General features: G+C 53.1%; 1 protein-coding gene across 3 annotated transcripts in view; it reads right to left on the reverse strand.

Moving 5' to 3' along the window:
• Window positions 1-3,664: 3,664 nt before the first annotated feature.
• The window catches only part of SLC6A7 (solute carrier family 6 member 7), a 28,721-nt gene continuing 14,639 nt past the window's right edge, over window positions 3,665-17,746 (reverse strand). For 2 of the 3 annotated variants that reach the window (XM_054038556.1, XM_054038558.1), the window contains 10 exons: window positions 17,384-17,522; window positions 16,704-16,838; window positions 15,659-15,762; window positions 14,775-14,899; window positions 12,555-12,667; window positions 12,333-12,464; window positions 11,675-11,774; window positions 11,036-11,136; window positions 8,602-8,769; window positions 3,665-4,288 (listed from right to left, as the gene is read on the reverse strand). In XM_054038556.1, coding sequence (XP_053894531.1) covers window positions 4,079-4,288; window positions 8,602-8,769; window positions 11,036-11,136; window positions 11,675-11,774; window positions 12,333-12,464; window positions 12,555-12,667; window positions 14,775-14,899; window positions 15,659-15,762; window positions 16,704-16,838; window positions 17,384-17,522 — 1,327 coding nt within the window. In that variant the 3' untranslated portion in view covers window positions 3,665-4,078. Of the gene's footprint in view, window positions 4,289-8,601; window positions 8,770-11,028; window positions 11,137-11,674; window positions 11,775-12,332; window positions 12,465-12,554; window positions 12,668-14,774; window positions 14,900-15,658; window positions 15,763-16,703; window positions 16,839-17,383; window positions 17,523-17,746 lie in introns of all 3 variants that reach the window. The other variant, XM_054038557.1, reaches the window with a different exon arrangement.

The following is a 17,746-nucleotide window of genomic DNA, read 5'->3' on the forward strand; positions in this document are numbered from 1 at the left end:
CCTTTTCCTGGATTGCAGGGGCTGTTTCTTGTGTATTTATCTTTCTCGAGGCAAAGGTCCCAGGCGGGAAAGTCTGCAGGGCTTTGGTCAGCACGGCCATTGCATGTACAGTGGGACAGAGTAGCTGCCTGCAACATGGTGACTCTCGTAAAGCCACCAGTGCTAACGATTGCATTTAGCACTCAGCACGCGGTACCACAAAACTTGGTTTGCCCATGAAAGCCATCTACACTCAAACCCAATCCAGTCCAGGATAGACCTCGGGAACACGCCGCCCTTCAAAACCCAGTCCAGATTGCCCTGGACTCCAGGGGATGCAATAGCCCTCAGGAAGTGGGGAGGTTCGATTTGGATACACACATGGAGCTGAGCTATTGGCACTGGAGACAGGCTCAAACCGTCAAATCCAGGTCCAGACAGAGACTTTAAGCCCACGTGGAGGTTGTTGGGACCTGGGGCTTGGCTGAGCCCACTGTAATGATAAAGGGCCATTTTCAAAATTCAGCCCTGGGTTCAGAGGTGTTTGGCTCTGCTCCATCTCGAATACAGCCTTGGAAATCAGCTGGAAGGACCCCCAAGCACAGCCTTTCTGGTGGTACGTTGGTGTGTCTGCTTCTGGTCTCCCTGGGTATGTCTACACAGGCATAAAAGACCCATAAAAGGTCTGGGTCAGCTGACTTGGGAGGCAGGGCTACAAATTTCTGTGTAGACATTTGGCCTCGTGTTGAAACCCCAGCTCTGGGACTCTGTACCCTTGTAGGGTCCCAGAGCTTAGGCTCCAGCCCAAGTCTGAACATCTACACAGCGATTTTTCAGCCCTGCAGCCCAAGGTCCCACGAGCCCGTCAGCTGAGCCGGGCCAGTCGTGGTTTTTTATCCCTGTGTAGACGTACCCGCTCAGAAGCTGGCTGTGCAGAGGATCATGAATATGAAAAACAATGGCCCAAGGGCCTCCATGGAGCAGCTCTCTGGGTGGTTATGGGAGATGATGCATTGGGCTCAGTGACCTCTAGGAATGAACCAGTAGGTTTGGAACCTGTGTTCAGGTTGGTTTGAGCTCAGGTTAAGGGAGAAGTTTTGGTCCTTCAATGCTGTGTCTGAAACACGGCTCAGCTCGAAGTGGAAATAACCCTTCTCCCCCCCCCCCAAGGTGGCGTCTAGCCACTACACAACTGGGGCTTTACTAATGCAAGAGCGAGCGAGCTGGGGAGCCGTCAGTAACCAGCCCATTTCAAGCCCAGGGTGCAGTGAAAACAGCACTCACCGAAGGGTGAATCTTCATTTGTTTGCAATGTTACATCGATGACACACGCACACTCGAGAACACACGTCACAGTAGGCGAACACGGGATACACTACAAACCACCATGGGGGCAGCTTAGGTATTGAACGGCTGCTCCTTCAAAGAGGGTGCCCTGCACCCTCCATGCACAACAGCACCGTCAGGAGCTGAGCTGCTGACGCACTGACGCACAAACACACACCGGCTGCCAGGACCCTGCGGGGCAGGCTGGCAAAGCTGGAAATCACAGGACACGGAATCATGCCGCCAGGAGCCACTGATGCCCTGGCCTCCAACCCTGAGGCTGTGGCTACGCTGGGCGAAGAGAGACGTACCCACGCCAGCTCTGCTCACGCTAGTGCGCTAACAGTAGCAGCGTAGCCGCAGCAGTGGGAAGGCCTAACAGCCTCACGTACAATCCAGTGGGAGACCCTCAGCACATATGGGGGGTGGGCAGCTACCCCCTCCCGCTGCTCGCGCCACTGCAGCTACCCTGCAGTTTTTAGCGCACTACCTCTGATTGCGCTAACATGGGATTGCACCCCCAGCTTGAAGTGCAGACATCCCCGCACTGCACTGTGGACCTGTGAGCCTGCCCTTGAGCCACCACACTGCATTGAAAACCTGGGTTCACGGCTGCTGGACGCGGGTCTCTCAGCCATGCAAACGCTTCCACGCTGCGCTACGCAGACCTTCTGACTCGGGTCTGCGGCTTGACCTGCAGCCACACTGCAAATTGCCAGGGCTTGGACCCACGTCACAGCAGATCGCAGGCTCTGACCCACTCCCCTAGCAGGGTCCTGAGGCCCCAGGTTAGACTGATTTGTATGTGGACAGAAGTGGGACTTGGGCTCAAACCTGATTCAGAGCCCAGGCTTAGGTTACGTCTACACAGCAAAGCGCCTAGGTCATTTGATGCAGGGTTCAAGCTGTGGGCTAAACATAGCAGTGTAGATGCTCGGGCTTGGGCTGGAACCCGGGCTGTGAAACCTGGCAACAGGGGAGGGTCTCATATCCCGGGTTTCAGCCGGAGTCTGAATGTCTACACTGCTCTTTTGAGCCCCGCAAGCCCGAGTCAGTTGATCGAGCTCTGAGACTCGCTGCCACAGATTGATGGATTGATTTTTGCTGTGTAGATGCACTCACAGCGCACAGGGTAGCCATACCCTCAGACTGCTGAGGGAGGAAGGTGTGGAGAGCTGCGTGTAGCATAGAGTGAGCAGAAGACTTGATTTTAGAGGGACAGTCCTGATATTCGGGGCTTTGTTTTATATAGGCGCCTATTCCCTCCACCCCGTCCTGATTTTTCACACTTGCTATCTGGGCACCCTACTGTAGGAATTGTAAGAGACCATATGGGGAGAGGACTTCCTGGAGACTTTGACAAGTCAGGACATTCCTGGAGCTATACTCCATGTCATGCAAGCACTGATTGCCAGGCCAGGGTTTTCCTATTGCCATGTGAGATAAGGGGCACCCCCCAAAAAACGTCAATAACCAGGACTACAAGGGGAGGTGATCTGTGCCCACCTTGAGTGGACTCTGGTACTGGAGGAGAAGAAGTGGGACTGGATTTCTGTCCCTGCCTGGAGAAGACTCTGGAGCGGAGGCAGCCCCTCAGCATGGGATCTCTGTGCCCAGCGAGTGGGATCTCGCAAAGATCCCATGCAGAGAGGTTTTTTCCATTCCCTTCTGTGAAGTTATTTTAGTAACACTTCCAATAGCTCCTCATTCATAATTCACAGGGTAGTCAGCCCAGCACAAGCACTGCAGCAAAGCCAGAGAGCGCCTGGCTGGTCCTGCTGCCTCCTTCGCTCAGGGGCGAGTGGGCCGATCCCGTCGCATTGCAAACGAATGGAAAAAACACACGGCGATCACGACAAGTGGGCCCCCCTTGGCCTGCACTCTGCTCCCAGGGCATGTGACCGGAGGGCACTGCTGAGATTAGACATCGCCCCCTTGGGCCCTACTCTGCTCCACCCTGGGCGGGAATAGGGGAGGGACAGCCACAGCCAGAGGCTCTGCCCCATCACCAGCTGCAGTCCACGGCGGGGTTTACCTGACATCGCCTCACCCCGAGGTTCTGAACTCACCCAGAGTGCAAATGGCCCTCTTAAGAGCAACCTGCAAAGGACTGATTTATCACAGAAAGGCCTGGGAGGGGGCAGGTTGGTTTGTTTTATAACATGGGCTTTCTTTTCCCTAGACTCATTTATCAAGAATGGCCAATCTGGTCTTCCCTTCCCAGAGGTGGGACGCACGGGCACTCACACCCCTCCACTGACAGGGTGGGGTTAACAAAGACATCCTTTCTCCACAGTGTCCGTGTGTCATTGGAGTTAAACAGGATTAGCAACAACAAACAACACCAACAACTACTAGCCTTGTTCTCCACTGCCTTGCTCGCTGATGCCGGGGCAAAAGGAGTGCAAAGGGGGTGCGTGTCGCAGTCTTTACACAGGGGTCAGTGAGTCATAACTCTGGGCGGAGGGCCCCCAGGCAGGCTGGGGCAGGCCTGGAGCAGGGTAGGGTCCGGGCAGCTGGTCCCAGATACTGGAGAGCTAACACACACATTCATTACACAGCTTGCCACACTGAACGAAAATCTCAGCAACACTGGAATTCTCAGCAGCGTTCTCCTGGAGAGGCCAGGGCGTCCCGTGGGATGCTGGAAGGTCAGCAACTCGCAGCTGCCTTTAGAAAGGCCTGTTAACCGGCCCGAAGTGCCTAAGTGCAACTGTGCAAGTTCAGGGGTGCAGTCCCCCATTCTCTGCTCCCCACCGGGTTCGTGGCCTCCTCACATCATGGACTCCTCTTCCTCCTCAATCTCCCTGTCCACCTCGATGGCTGTGTTCTCATAGCTGGTAATTCCCCCGTATTTCCTCATGTGGACCATCAAGGGTTTGGGGGACTGGCTGCCGGCCAAGGTAGCCACGTACATGCCGGTTCTGTTCTCCTCCAGAGAAGGGCCCCAGTCCATGGCTGGCCGGCTGGCTTGCTGGATTCTCTGTGGGTGGAATCAGGAGATGAACAGGGATGTTAGAGAATCACCCGCTAAGGCTCAGCAATGGTGACAGATCACCAGGTGAGCTCTTCATACAGTGCCCCACCACCCACTGCTTTGGACTAGACTCACTCCACAGCTACTGTCAGGGCATCAGAACCAACGGGGTCTGTACTCACATAGGGCACCAGACATCTCTAGCCAGCCCACAGGGGGGCGCTGTAATCACATGGGGCACCAGACATCTCTAGCCAGCCCACAGGGGGCGCTGTAATCACACGGGGCACCAGACCATCTCTAGCCAGCCCAGGGGGGGGCGCTGTAATCACATGGGGCACCAGACCATCTCTAGCCAGCCCACAGGGGGGCACTGTAATCACACGGGGCACCAGACATCTCTAGCCAGCCCACAGGGGGGCGCTGTAATCACATGGGGCACCAGACCATCTCTAGCCAGCCCACGGGGGGCACTGTAATCACATGGGGCACCAGACATCTCTAGCCAGCCCACAGGGGGGCGCTGTAATCACACAGGGCACCAGACATCTCTAGCCAGCCCACAGGGGGGCGCTGTAATCACATGGGGCACCAGACCATCTCTAGCCAGCCCACAGGGGGGCGCTGTAATCACATGGGGCACCAGACCATCTCTAGCCAGCCCCCGGGGGGGCGCTGTAATCACATGGGGCACCAGACCATCTCTAGTCAGCTCACAGGGGGGTGCTGTAATCACATGGGGCACCAGACATCTCTAGTCAGCTCACAGGGGGGCGCTGTAATCACATGGGGCACCAGACCGTCTCTGCTGCCTGGGGCCACTGTGTGTTTGGATCATGCCATCGGACACTTTGCTCACTGCTCGTTGGTTCTCGGGGGTAAAGGCACTCTCCTGTCTGCCCAAGTCCTGCAGCAGTGGCCGGAAGGGAGCTCCCGCCCCCCCAGACCTGCCCCTCAAAGGGCTGCTCAGCTGGGCAGCTCAGGGGTCTGTGCTCTTCCTGTCAGGTCATGGCCTGATGCCCCTGAGGACTAATCAGCAGGATGAAAGGCTCTGGGGGAGGCAGCACTGGCTGGGGGGGGGGTGTAAGGAGGGGGAGGGGCTTCACCCTGAGAAGCAGCTTCCCACTATTATCCTCACATCTGTGTGATGAGAGCAGCAGGGCTCATAGGACACCAGCCTAGTGCAGGAAAATCACCACCCCCCACCTGCCAGAACTGCCATTGCTTTCATGAGTAATCACCAGCTCACAGCTGCAAGCCACCAGCAGAAGCCTCTGCTTGCACAAGAAGAGGAGGGGCCACTCAGGCACAGAGGGCAGGGATTGGCTGAACCACCCTTCCATTAAGGAGTGGAGAGGTGGGGATAGCCTTGTCCCACGGCATGATGGGAAGGCAGCTCAGTATAAAACCCCCAGCAGTGTTCTAGCCAGCTAGCTAGCGGAGCTGTTTATGGTCTATGGGGAAAGGGCTGAATTAAGTGGCTGTATTTGCTACGGTTTGTCCTAGGGGCTGTGGCCCTGCGATGCAGTTAATAGGGACTGATCGGGAGTTTCCTTTTATTTTATTAGTCTGTATTAGAGATTGGGCCAAAGCAAGAACCCAGATTCATCCCTCCCTTGTGGCCAAAGCTGTAGAGAAGCCTGGATCCAGGTGTAGCTTTGCCACTGGAGCTCTCAGTTGTGTGTTTTTCCTCCGTCAGGGAATGAGGAAATTCACTGACGGAATCAGACCTGCCTAGGATATTTACATGGTGCTATTTTGGGAGTGAGCTTGGTCATTTGACCTCAGGGGAGCAGGGGTCTGCCTCTCTTTGCAACAGGGTCTCTGAGAGCCTGGCTGAGTTCCACACTGGCACGGGGCACGAGTGAACTGAGCTCTAATCCTACTCCCTAGGGGGTGTTTGTCTGTCGCCCAGAGCCACCCGTCTCTGCTTCTGGGCAGGCAGGAAGGGTGTGGGCTTCTGGAGTGTGTTAACAGAGTCAGAAAGGCCGTTGCTATGGCTTGGTGTTGTTATCTACACCATGAATGGAGTTCCTGTCAACAGGGAAGGAGAATGCAGCAAAATGTACCCAGGAATAGCCGAAACTTCTGAGCATCAGCCAGAAACAGCTGATCAGACTGACCCCAGCTACTGCCAAACCTGGCTACCTGAGCCCATCCCAAACACAGCCATGGCCCTTGGTAGGAACAGGTGCTCAGTTGTTGCCCAAAGAGGTTGCTTTTGGGGCAACAGTGAGCCACAATGGGTAATGATTGTCTGACACTGCGAAGCCTTAAGCATGGACCCATTAAGGCTCAGCATTTGGACAGTTGTAGGGGAGTCCCACATCTGACCGAGTTAAAGGCATTTATTGTTTCTGTTTCTTCCCCTTTTGTTGTTCATCACTATATGGCGATAAAGACAAGGGCGAAGTTCCTCACTCAGGAAGGAAAAATCAAATGCACAGCTCCAACATGGGGAATAGCTGGCTGGGCAGCACTGCTGCTGAAAAGGATCTGGGCTTCTGGTGGGTCACAAATTGAATACGTCAACTGTATAATGCGGTGGCAAAAAAGGCAAATGTCCCTCAGGGCTGTATTAACAGCAGTGTCCTATGTAAGGCTGCATCCAGTTTTGAGTACCACGCTTGAAAAAAGATGTGGAAAAATTGGAGCGAGTCCAGAGGACAGCAACAAAAATAAGACGTTTAGAAAACCCTGATGTATGAGGAAAGGTTGAAAGAGTTGAGAGTGTTTAATCTTGAGAAGAGAAGGCTGCGGGGGCATGTAACGTTCTTCACATATATAAATGGTTGCTCTACAGAGGACAATGATCAATTGTTCTTTATGTCCACCAAGGGTAGAACAATAAGTAACCGGCTTAGTTTACAGCAAGGGAGATTTAGGATAGATATTAGGAAAGACTTTCTAGTTATGAGGATAGTGGAGTCCTGGAACAGGTTACCCAGGGAGGTTGTGGAATCTCCACCATCAGAAGTTTTTAAGGACAGGCTGGACCAACGCTTGTCAAGGATGATCTGGGTTTACTTGGCCCTGGCTCATCCCAGGGGGATGGACTAGATCTCTTGAGGTCCCTCCTAGCCCTACGTTTCTATGATTCTGTAACTCAGGGAACAGAGAGGCTTGGGAGAGCTGTATATGGAAATCTGTACCACCTCTTTATACCTGGCTGTAGCTTCTGCCATCAGAACTTCACTTTCCTGAGGCAAATCTAGGGTGACCAGATGTCCCGATTTTGGAGGCTTTTTCTTATATAGGCACCTATTATCCCCCACCCAGTCCCGCTTTTTTACACTTGCTGTCTGGTCACCCTAGGCAAATCCATTGGTTTACACTGTTTGAATTGCCTAGCCCACGATATTAATGTCACAAAACACGCCTAGAGCTGCTGGCACTTCCCTTATGGAGGTGCAAACACACACGGGTCTGTTGCCTGCTGTCTGCTGTGCAGCATGCACCAGGAACCCACATACGGCTCTCCCCAGATACGCTGCCTACATGCAAAATAGGGGCACGCTCCGGTGCATCCATGTCCCCTCCCTGCACGTGGGCTGCATTCGGAATCTGTTCACAGGCCCCATCCATGTGTGAGCCACGAATAGTGACATCACGATGTGTTGCCATAGGGCCTGGCAAAGAAGTGAGGCGGGGCCTGTTTCTCTGGATTATCATTCCAGTTCTCATCTGAAATACACATGACTTTGTGATGTCCCCTGCAAACCACTAGAGGGTGCCACACACCATTGTAAATACACGGGAATATGCTGCCCTGTACACCAATTCCCGGGATTCGTGGACAGGGAGGGTGGGATGAGAACCCGTGCTTCTGAGGTGAGGCCTTTGCCCTTGCTGAGGTAGATGCATTAAATCCATTCTGCAAAGGTTAGACAATCTAGGCATGCTGGGGCCCTCAACTCCTGACCATGCAGAGCTGCTGGGGAGCTAACAGACCCGGCCCCAGCCGCGGTGAGCCTGGCGAGCGGAAGGATTGCCCTAGACAGGCGGCAGTGAAAAGCTGCACGTTGGGCAGGCCGTGAGGTAGCCCACTCTGATATGATGCTCAATTCTCAGCCCTCACCTGGGGACAGCTCCAGGAGCCGGCCCCCTTTTGACCTATGGCTAGAACGAAGACTCCAAAATGAGCAGGAAGGGGGTTGTCTTTTACTCAGCTGGAACCAAAGACCAACATTTCATGACACAGAAAAACAGTATCTAGCAGTGGGGAGAGCTGGGGAATGCAGCCAAGGGAAGAGACGCCCTGGAGGGGTAGAGTCCCCTCCCTTTTTACAGGCTGCCACCCACGTCCATCTGCCACTTACCTCCCACAGCGTCCCTTCTTCTCTGAGCACCGCGACCACCATCCCTGCGGGGATCATCAGGCAGGAGAACAGCCCCATCAGGATGCCCAGGACCTCGGCCCAGTATGGGAAACGATAACTCCCATACTCTGAGGGCTGGTACTTCACTATATTGTACACTAGCAGGGCCTGCAACACAGGGAGAGAGTCAAAGGGATGAGTCCTTCTTGGGGCTGTGTGACCCAAGAACCCCTCAGTGCCAGCTGGCCAGGGGGTTACAGGAATGACCTGATTCTGGGATGCACATTCTGGATCACCAACGTCTCTCAAATGGAAGCCAGGGTCACACCGGTCACTAATCTCTTTGTGAACTGAATGTACAGATGCTATGCAAGGAGTTATGTGTACACACAACATGGCCAATATGTTCTTAGTTTGTATCACAGCAGAGGTGGAGAACCAGGTTTTTTGCCAGAGGGGTTTATTCACCTGTCCCTCTGTTGGCTAGGCAAGGTGGGTGAGGTAATATCTTTTATTGGACCAACTTCTACTGGTGAGAGAGACAAGCTTTCAAGCTACACAGAGCTCTTCTTCAGGTCTGGGGAAAGTACTCAGGGTGTCACAACTAAATACAAGTCAAACAGAGGGGTCGCCGTGTTAGTCTGGATCTGTAAAAAGCAACAAAGAGTCCTGTGGCACCTTATAAACTAACAGATGTATTGGAGCATAAGCTCTCGTGGGTGAATACCCACTTCGTCAGACCCACAAAAGCTTATGCTCCAATACATCTGTTAATCTATAAGGTGCCCCAGGACTCTTTGTTGCTTAAGTCAAACAGAGTTTAGCATAAATAGTTAGCACATATTCTAAGGGCCCATTCAAGGTGAAGTGGCCCATTAACACCTCTGCAGTCACAGGACAAAAATCAGGGAAGAGGAGGGGACTAGTGGGTTGCAGATTGTTGTAATAAACCACAAATCCAGTGTCTCTCTTCAGCCCATGACTTGTAGTGTCCAGCAGAGTTGTGAATTTAAGCTCCCAGGCTCGTATTTTGGAAGTGTTGGGCAGTTTTCTTTGGAGGATGAGGACTGAGAGGTCAGAGAGAGAGTGATCGCTGTGTGAAAAGTGTTCACCCACAGGCAATATGGTGGTTTTGTCTTTTATCATTTTCCTGTGTGAGTTCATTCAAGTGCATAGCGATGACTGGTTTCCCCTACGTAGTTGCTGGGGCATTTATGGGCTGGATGAGATATGCCTATCACAACGTATGATGTATGTGGGGACCCATGGATCTTGACTGGTGTGTTGTGGAGATATGTCTGCAGGTCTGATCTCTGTTGGATGTGAATGAAACATTGTAGCTAACACAATGGATGCCCCTTTACATACAAAATTATTGAAGAGGTGTGGTGTCAATAGAAGAGCAGCACACAGGAAACACAAGCCACGGGGGTTATCCTGTCTCTGAGGATAGACAACAAACTCTGGGGATGTAAGTAGAAGTCAAAGAAGACACCCCTTTATCCTGCCCCTAGGAGGTAAACGGGCAGCGCTATTACATTCATGAAATCAGGATCGCAGCCTAGCTGGGCTGAAGATGTTGCAAAAGGCTTTGGGTGAGATAACATTTCTTAGACAGGAGGCTAAGCTGATAGTTGAGGTTAGTCTCTAGAAAACGGGCAATGATTTTGTTTCCAGTTTCCTGATTCACGATCACTTGAATCTTGGCGCTTTGATAGTAAATGCATTGCTGTTTTCACTATCAATGTATCTCAGTGCAGTGGTGTGAAGCGAAGTACTGGGCCTGAGTTGAATCATACACGCTGGTGTGGACACTGTTCCTTTGGGGATGGCAGACCTGGTGTTTCTGGGAGTGTTCAGTGAAGAAGGGGCTGAACGCTACGGGGAAACGCTTCAAAGGGGCTCGGGAGCTGGGGCGCACCTAATGTTAACCTGCAAGGCAAAGCTAGGGCTGGCACAGCCCAGAGCAGAACGCTTGGGTGGCTAACAGGCTGGAGATGTCAGGGAGCAGACACCCAGTGAAGCACAAGCAAGACTCTCTCATGCTGGCAGCAGGGGGGTAACAAGGTGACTCCCAGACCTAGCTACCCCGAGGACCATCGCAGGCCGGCATCCAAAATCCTCTGAAGGTTTCACACCCAAGCCCAGCCCTAGAACTTAGTGACTCCCTCCCCAGCTGCCCCCAGGAACCTGGGTTCCCCAGGCTGGGATGGGAAGGGGCTACATAGACCCCACCAAGACAATGCAGGTTGGAGGCCCATGCTGATACGAGGGTGCAAGGACCATTCCATGCTGCTGGCTGAGAGGGGGAGCCAGGTGACTTGGGAAAGATTTTGTCCCAGCGGGACTAATCCAAATGGTGCTGAGACCATGACAATGGGGCAGGGCAGTGTAAGGGAAGCTCAGCAAACGTCAGCAGGGTCACACCAGTTACCATCATCATTGCCGGGGACAGGAACATCCAGCAGGCTTTAAAGTACAGCCCTGGTTGGAAGCCCAGCATCATGTGAATATCCCGGCAGAACCGCTTCATGCCTAGAGAAAGGAGGAGGAGATGGCATCAGAAATCAGCCAGCAACTCTAGCTGCAGGGTCTCCTGGCGAATCCCCTGGCTCCACAGAGGCCCCCACCTGCGGGGTGAGCTCAGGGATTGCGCTGTGTCAGCCACGGGGGCTGAGAGAGCCAGCAGAACAATGGCTGGGTTGTCTCCTTCTGTCTCACATGACTTTCTCGGCTCTACTAGGAGAGCAAGGAAGGGGTTAAACTTAGCTATCCGCTACCATTGTGACACAAATGTCTCTGGCTTAATCTGAAACTTGCGTCCAGCCGCATCGACACCTGGGAAGCAGCAGAGCCTGGAGCTGAGGTGTCTAGCCCTCTGCCCTGGGGTTCATCTGCACAAGATAGAAACGACACCTCCTGCTCCAGTTCAGACACCCACTGAATCAACGAGTTTCTCCCCCCCCAGCTCTCGCTTCCATGTCCTTGTTGCTTCACAAGCTTTTGCATGAACCTCTAGATGTTTCACCACATGCCCTGCTCAGGAGAGTCCATGGAGGCCAGTTCCCCTTACCATAGACACGTGTCACCACCAGGCAGGTTGTAATCACCACCATCATGAGTCCAAACCCAGCACTGTAGTCATCCAGCAGGACTAGCCAGTACATCCCGCCCTGGAGAGAGAGAATCACAAGCAGCCAGACCCTCAGTGAAGGAGCCGTTATCGCCAGAGCTCCCACCCCTGTTCCCTGGCCTTTCGGGATGAATTCTCTTGAGCCCCTTTCCTGGTCACATTTGGGAGGCTGAGTTTTAGGGGCCTGAATATTCATGGGAAGCGAATGCCAGTGTAACCATCCTGTTTGCATGCTCGTCCAATCAGGGGACAGAAATAAGGCCACGCCGCATATTAGATCAACTGCAGCTTGGATTTTGAATCTCAAGCATGGAACACTCACAGCGAAATGTTAATAAACATGGGCTCTGCTGATTGGATAAATTATTTCCTGCGAATGATTCACTCTGCTCTGATATCACCTAGCCTCTCCACTCCCAGGGCCCTATCCGGTGGGACACTCCATCCATTTCTCTTCCCGAGCCCCCTCCCACTCAGTCATAGTCACAAATGATCATGGATCTGACAAACGTCCCCATGTAAATCCTCAACTAAATGAGCACTCAAACGCCAGCCAAAGTCGACTCTGACAAGCCGGCCCTTGGGACAGATTGCCTACCTCTGTCGTGAGAATGAGACCCATCAGGTACATGGCGATACAGATGATGGCCGAGAAAAAAGCCTTCTTGGGCCGCAGGTAATAAGGAAACTCATCGGTCACTGCGGTAACAATGGTCTCCATGAAGGCAAACTGCACATAAGGGAAAACAAGCCACCCTAAGCCAGTGGGCTGTGTGCTGGGGGTGGTTAAAGTACTTGGGTCGACATGTTGTGTCCTTACCTGGCTGTCCAGGCCCAGGGTCAGCAGCATGAAGAAGAAAAGGAAAGACCAGAGTGGAGAAAGAGGAAGCATTGTCATGGCCTGGGGGTACACCACGAAAGCCAAGCCGGGACCTAGGGGACAGGCAGAGGATGGGACAGTGAATGGGATCGTCCACATCAGACACAGCTGTTACGCTGGGCAGGCGGAGGGAGTGTGCCAGCCCAGGCAGGGGATGGCAGCGCTGGGACAGGACAGAGAGGTGTCCTACAAGAGCAGGCAGGAGGTGTTCCCCTGCATGAGATCGAGCAGAAGCAGGCAGGGGCCGGCACCGTGGGAAGGGGCAGGAATCCAGGCTTTTTAATGCTATTTTTTTTAGATAAAAGGTAACGATTGCCTTTTCTTGATCAGCAAGAGTGCCACGTAGTGCACGGCAGGCAAGTAGAGCCCCCAACAGCGGGCACCTCGTCCCCTCCCTCCTGCCTGGGAGGTCTCCCCCTATCACCCACGGCCCAGGTTTTCTACACAATTGTACGTTCCCCGCAGCCTGGGGGATGCCCTGGCTGTGGTGGCAACGTCTCCCCAGGAGGGGGCACTGTAGGGGAGGCTACACAAGGGAGTTCTGCTAAGTTGCTCATGGCTTCACCAGCCTCCCAGTAGGAGGCCCTATAGGGACGCACTGGCTGGCGGGAGCTCCCAGCTGGAGGAATTGCAGTAGCATGGGCTGCGGATGGAGGAGGTCCCCAGTACCTCAGTTCTCCCCACTCACTGCAAGAACGTAGGCCTCCAACCGCTGGGAGGGGGCCAGCGCGGAAACGGACATTAGCCCTTTGAGAGGGAAGCTGAGGGATCACAGTCTCCAGAAGCCACTAGAGTGCAACTCTCTGCCCTGCCTAGTTTGTTATCGACCCGCCAAGGCCCTGAACGAGACAGCTGAGCATGATGAATGCCCCACTCCCCCCAAACCCACTCGTCTGTATCAAGCTGCCGTTGCTACAACAGGCCGCGCTGGCTTACGGAGCAGTATGGCTTTATTCAGCCTTTTCTCTGTCCCTTTATTCAGCCTTTGCTCTGGCCTGGTTTTGGAGAGGTAGGCTAATGCCCACAGCTGCGTGCTCAGGCTCTGTGTGTCCTGCTTCATCCTTCCATGTGTCAGAGCCTCCCCTCTGTAAGTAACACCATCCCCTCCTCCACCCGTGGCCTCTGGGCAGCACCTGGTCCCCACCACGCTAGGCAAGGAGAGTCCCAGGGGCTCCCAAGCCATCTCTCTTGCATGGCAGAATGAGGAGCTGGTATCACACCACCAAACCGCCCTTCTCTTCCTCTGGGCGTTCCTTGCGTTCTCTGACACCTGCTGTGGTTTTGTTTCAGTGTATGGCTCCTCTGGTTTCACAGGTGTCCAAGGAGACATATGTCCCAGTCCACCTGAGCCCAGATTCCTCCCTGGGGCTCCCTGAGTTGGCTCCGGCTGGTTTATCAACCTAGATCCCTTTGTTACCGTCCTACCAGACCGTCTGACACTTGGGCAGCAGCCCGGACTCATTGCAAGGGAAGGAGCGATGGCTCCCTGCACATGGGAAAGGATAAGGGCCTGATGACTACACCAGAGGCACTGCTCTGGGGCCTTCTGCCTGTGCTGGGAGGGGGAGAAAGAAAAACGACCGGGAAACAGCCACCATTAAATGCTGATTTCAGGCCCCATTAAGTGACCACCTAAACTGTGCTCCCAAATCCTGAATTCGCGGCTGGACACTTAGGCGCCTGCTTCCCCGTTTTGCCCCGGGGAGTGCCCATTTGTGCACGTAATGAAGGCAGCTGCTTCTGATCCCCAATCCATCTCCAGGAAATGGCAACTCAGCGGGAGCTTAGGATGGACTCGTGGATGGGGAGAAGGAAGACCTGGGTTCTAATGTCTGCTTGGCCCAGCTTGCGTGGCCCATTATGTTCCCATTTCCCCCACCCACCAATGGAGGGTAACACCGCCCCCCTTCGTGATGTGCTTTGAGCTCCTCCAGTGAATGGCTCTTTATCCGTGCAAAGTCTCATGGTGATTATTGTTTTCAACGATCACACCTGAGTCTTATAAAGCACTTATAAACCCGCCCCCTCTACATACACACCCCAGCGCCTACGTACATCCCCACACACATGCCTGTATTCACACACACACACACACACACACACACACACACGCTCACACAACAAGAAAACAAGGAAGGAATTACTATTTTTTGGTCTGACCTGCTTTTGCCACTTGGTTAACAGGGATGCCCAGCTCCTGCGACATGTAGCCCAGGACAGAGAAGATGGCAAACCCGGCCAGGATGCTGGTGATGGCATTGCCCAGGGTGACGATAAATGTATCCCTGCAGAACAGACAGCAGTTGATCTGAACGTGTCCCCATCAGAGCCCGAAGAGACAACACTGCTGAGAGCTCACATGTTTTCCAGAGGAGAGAGAGGAGGCAGCTGCTGACCGGGGAAAGACCCACTTTGGGGGCACAAGCTGGCCGTCTGCTCCGAGCTGAGACGTGTTCCCCAGTTAGAGAGGGGACATTCTCTTTGCCAGCGTCTGCGTTCAGGAGCCTGTGGGGAGCTGGACTTACAGAGAAACTAAAAGTGTGGAGACAACACTGGGCAACTTCCCAGCCTGCTTTGGGTTTTTATTACTAATATCAGGGAAAATCAATGGTGGGGGGCAGTAAATTCAGCTGGCTCTCAGCTCAGCTCGGCAGTGAAACACCCCTCTCAGAACTCCACAAGGCTACCCGTTCCTCAGCGTCAGCCTGGGGCCAGAACCAGGCTGGGGAAAGCAGCACTCAATGCCTGGCTCTGCTCATGTGTATGGGGATGTGGGTGTCTCTCCTCACAGGTAGCCACTAGGTTCCATGAGTCCCTATCTTCCTGCTTGTTTCTTGCCTGCTTCCTTCTTTTTATCCACCTTATCCTGACCCATCTGTTCCCTTTAAAGAGAGAGCTGGTGCTTACCCGGTGGTGCCCCATGATATGCAGCTTCCATTCTGGGAAGAGAGTTTGTACCTAACTCTAAGGACCCAGTTTGAACCCCACTGTGAGCATCACCCTGAGGCTCGCCTCCATTTCCTGTGTGAAGACTAGAAACCCACCTGTAAATATTCTGGTGGAAGGTGTTATAAGACGCGAAAGTGAGCAGTCCCCCGAAGCCCACCCCAAGGGAGTAGAAGATCTGCAAAGCTGCCTCTATCCACACCTGAGAGGGAGAAACAAGCAAGAAAGGAGTGGAAATCTCAGCTCCATTCTCAAGAAGACAACGCTTTCCGGGGCGGGATTTCCTCTGCTCCAGACGGACATGCTGACGCCTTTTAACGAGCATATCTCCACTCTAAGTCTGCATCACCAACACTGATTCCAACCAACACGGGTCTCCTGGGGTCAGCTGAATGCAGCTCCCATGGGCTTGCTTCACAGAGAACTACCAAATGCTCCAGTGGACTCCAGCCCTGACCTGGTGGAACCACCCTAGGAAGGTGTTTGGAGTCCATGCTTGGACTTCTCCACCTGCTCTGAAATGGAGACCCCATCGGAACTGGAAGTACCCACATGGAGGAGGGAATTCAGTCCTTATTGATTACCCTAGGCTGCTCCACCAATGGGCCATCACCATAAGGGAGGGAGAAGGGAATCAGTCCATGGGCTTCTTTACTGGCCTCCAACCCAAAAGCAAATGGTGGAGAAGAACTGCATTTGGCCTCTTTGTTCGTGCATTCTTGGGCTTCTCTTAAAGTGCAGGGTGTCTGGGCTTCCTAACAGTTGCTATTCATGCTGCTGCTGTGTTTGCCCTACTTTATGCTGCGTGGTGAGATCCTGATTGCTGGGATCAGGCTGGAAATGATTTCCTAGGCTTTCTTTCCTAGGCAGAAAATGACTTTGCATCTTGTTTGCCTGCCAGTCGGCTCGTAAGAGTGTTAATTAGAGCCACTAATAACCAGATTGCCCTACTGTGGCATTAAACGTCTTTATACAATGGAAACTTTTCTTTTACGCGCAGGTCAGATTTGGGGATTTCCCTGCTTCACAGATCTGCTTTGCTTGTCATCATCACTTGAAAGCAGCCGCCAAAAGACTGGATCCCAGCCTGATTCAGGTAACTGAACCCCACTGTATATTAAAAGTGCCCTGTCCCCTTCTCACCTTGGAAGACAGCAGGTGATCAAACTGGGGTGTGAGGTAGAACTTGATTCCTATCCAGGCCCCCTCCAGTGTCACGCCACGAATAAGCAGCATGATCAGGATGAAGTAAGGGAATGTGGCAGTGAAATACACAACCTGCAGGAAGAGCAGATGGATCTGAGTTGAAGCTTCAGCAAGACCTTCTCTTACCGCACTGACGCACCGGGGATCTTTGCCCACCGCAATCACTTGCAGAAGAGGTGTTCCCTTTGGGGAGTGTCTCTGTTCAACTAAAAGTCTGCTTTATCTTGCACCTCATTGCTGTGTGGGTTTATGATCGGGGCAACACAACGTTGGATGGGTCACTGTGATGTATCCATGCAATTTACTGTGGCACACGGCCATGCTAATTTCATCGAAAGCAGAGATGTGTAATTAACTACATTCTAGCCCTGAATACTGGGCAGGCATTTGATCTGCAAACTACCACCCTCTCCAAATTGTGCCTATTGATAGCCATTATATTTAGCAAGAGAGCTAGTTATTCTAATTGATATTTCCAAGATATAGATACACAGCTCCCCCCCACACACACACACACAAATACTGTAGATCACGGAAAATGACCACTTAACCTCGCCAGGTTCATTCTCGTGAAGCAAAAGACAGGACTGCAGGAGGAGAATGACTCCTGGTCTTACCTTGCCGGAGGATTTGACTCCCTTGAGGATACAGAGGTACACAATGACCCAGGAGAGCAGTAGACACAGGCACAGATTCCAGCGGATTCTCCCAGGATCCCCGATCCCAGAGCTCCCTTGGATATGCAGAACATAACGACTAGGGCAAAAGGAGACCCATTAATAAACAGGCAGCATCCTCCCTTCAGCAATGTGCCAGGGACCAGAGCTCCTGTCTGAGATCCCATACTTTATGCTGCAGCATCTTAGAACCTGGATCTAGCCTTGACTCTGCCAATAAAAATGATACTGAAAATCCCTTTGCACAATGAGAGCCAAGGGTTTGATTCCTGGGCCGGAGGAGTGAATTCCTGACCACGCATT

Source organism: Malaclemys terrapin, chromosome 8 (genome assembly GCF_027887155.1).
Source record: "Malaclemys terrapin pileata isolate rMalTer1 chromosome 8, rMalTer1.hap1, whole genome shotgun sequence".
Classification (NCBI taxonomy): Eukaryota; Metazoa; Chordata; order Testudines; family Emydidae; genus Malaclemys; species Malaclemys terrapin.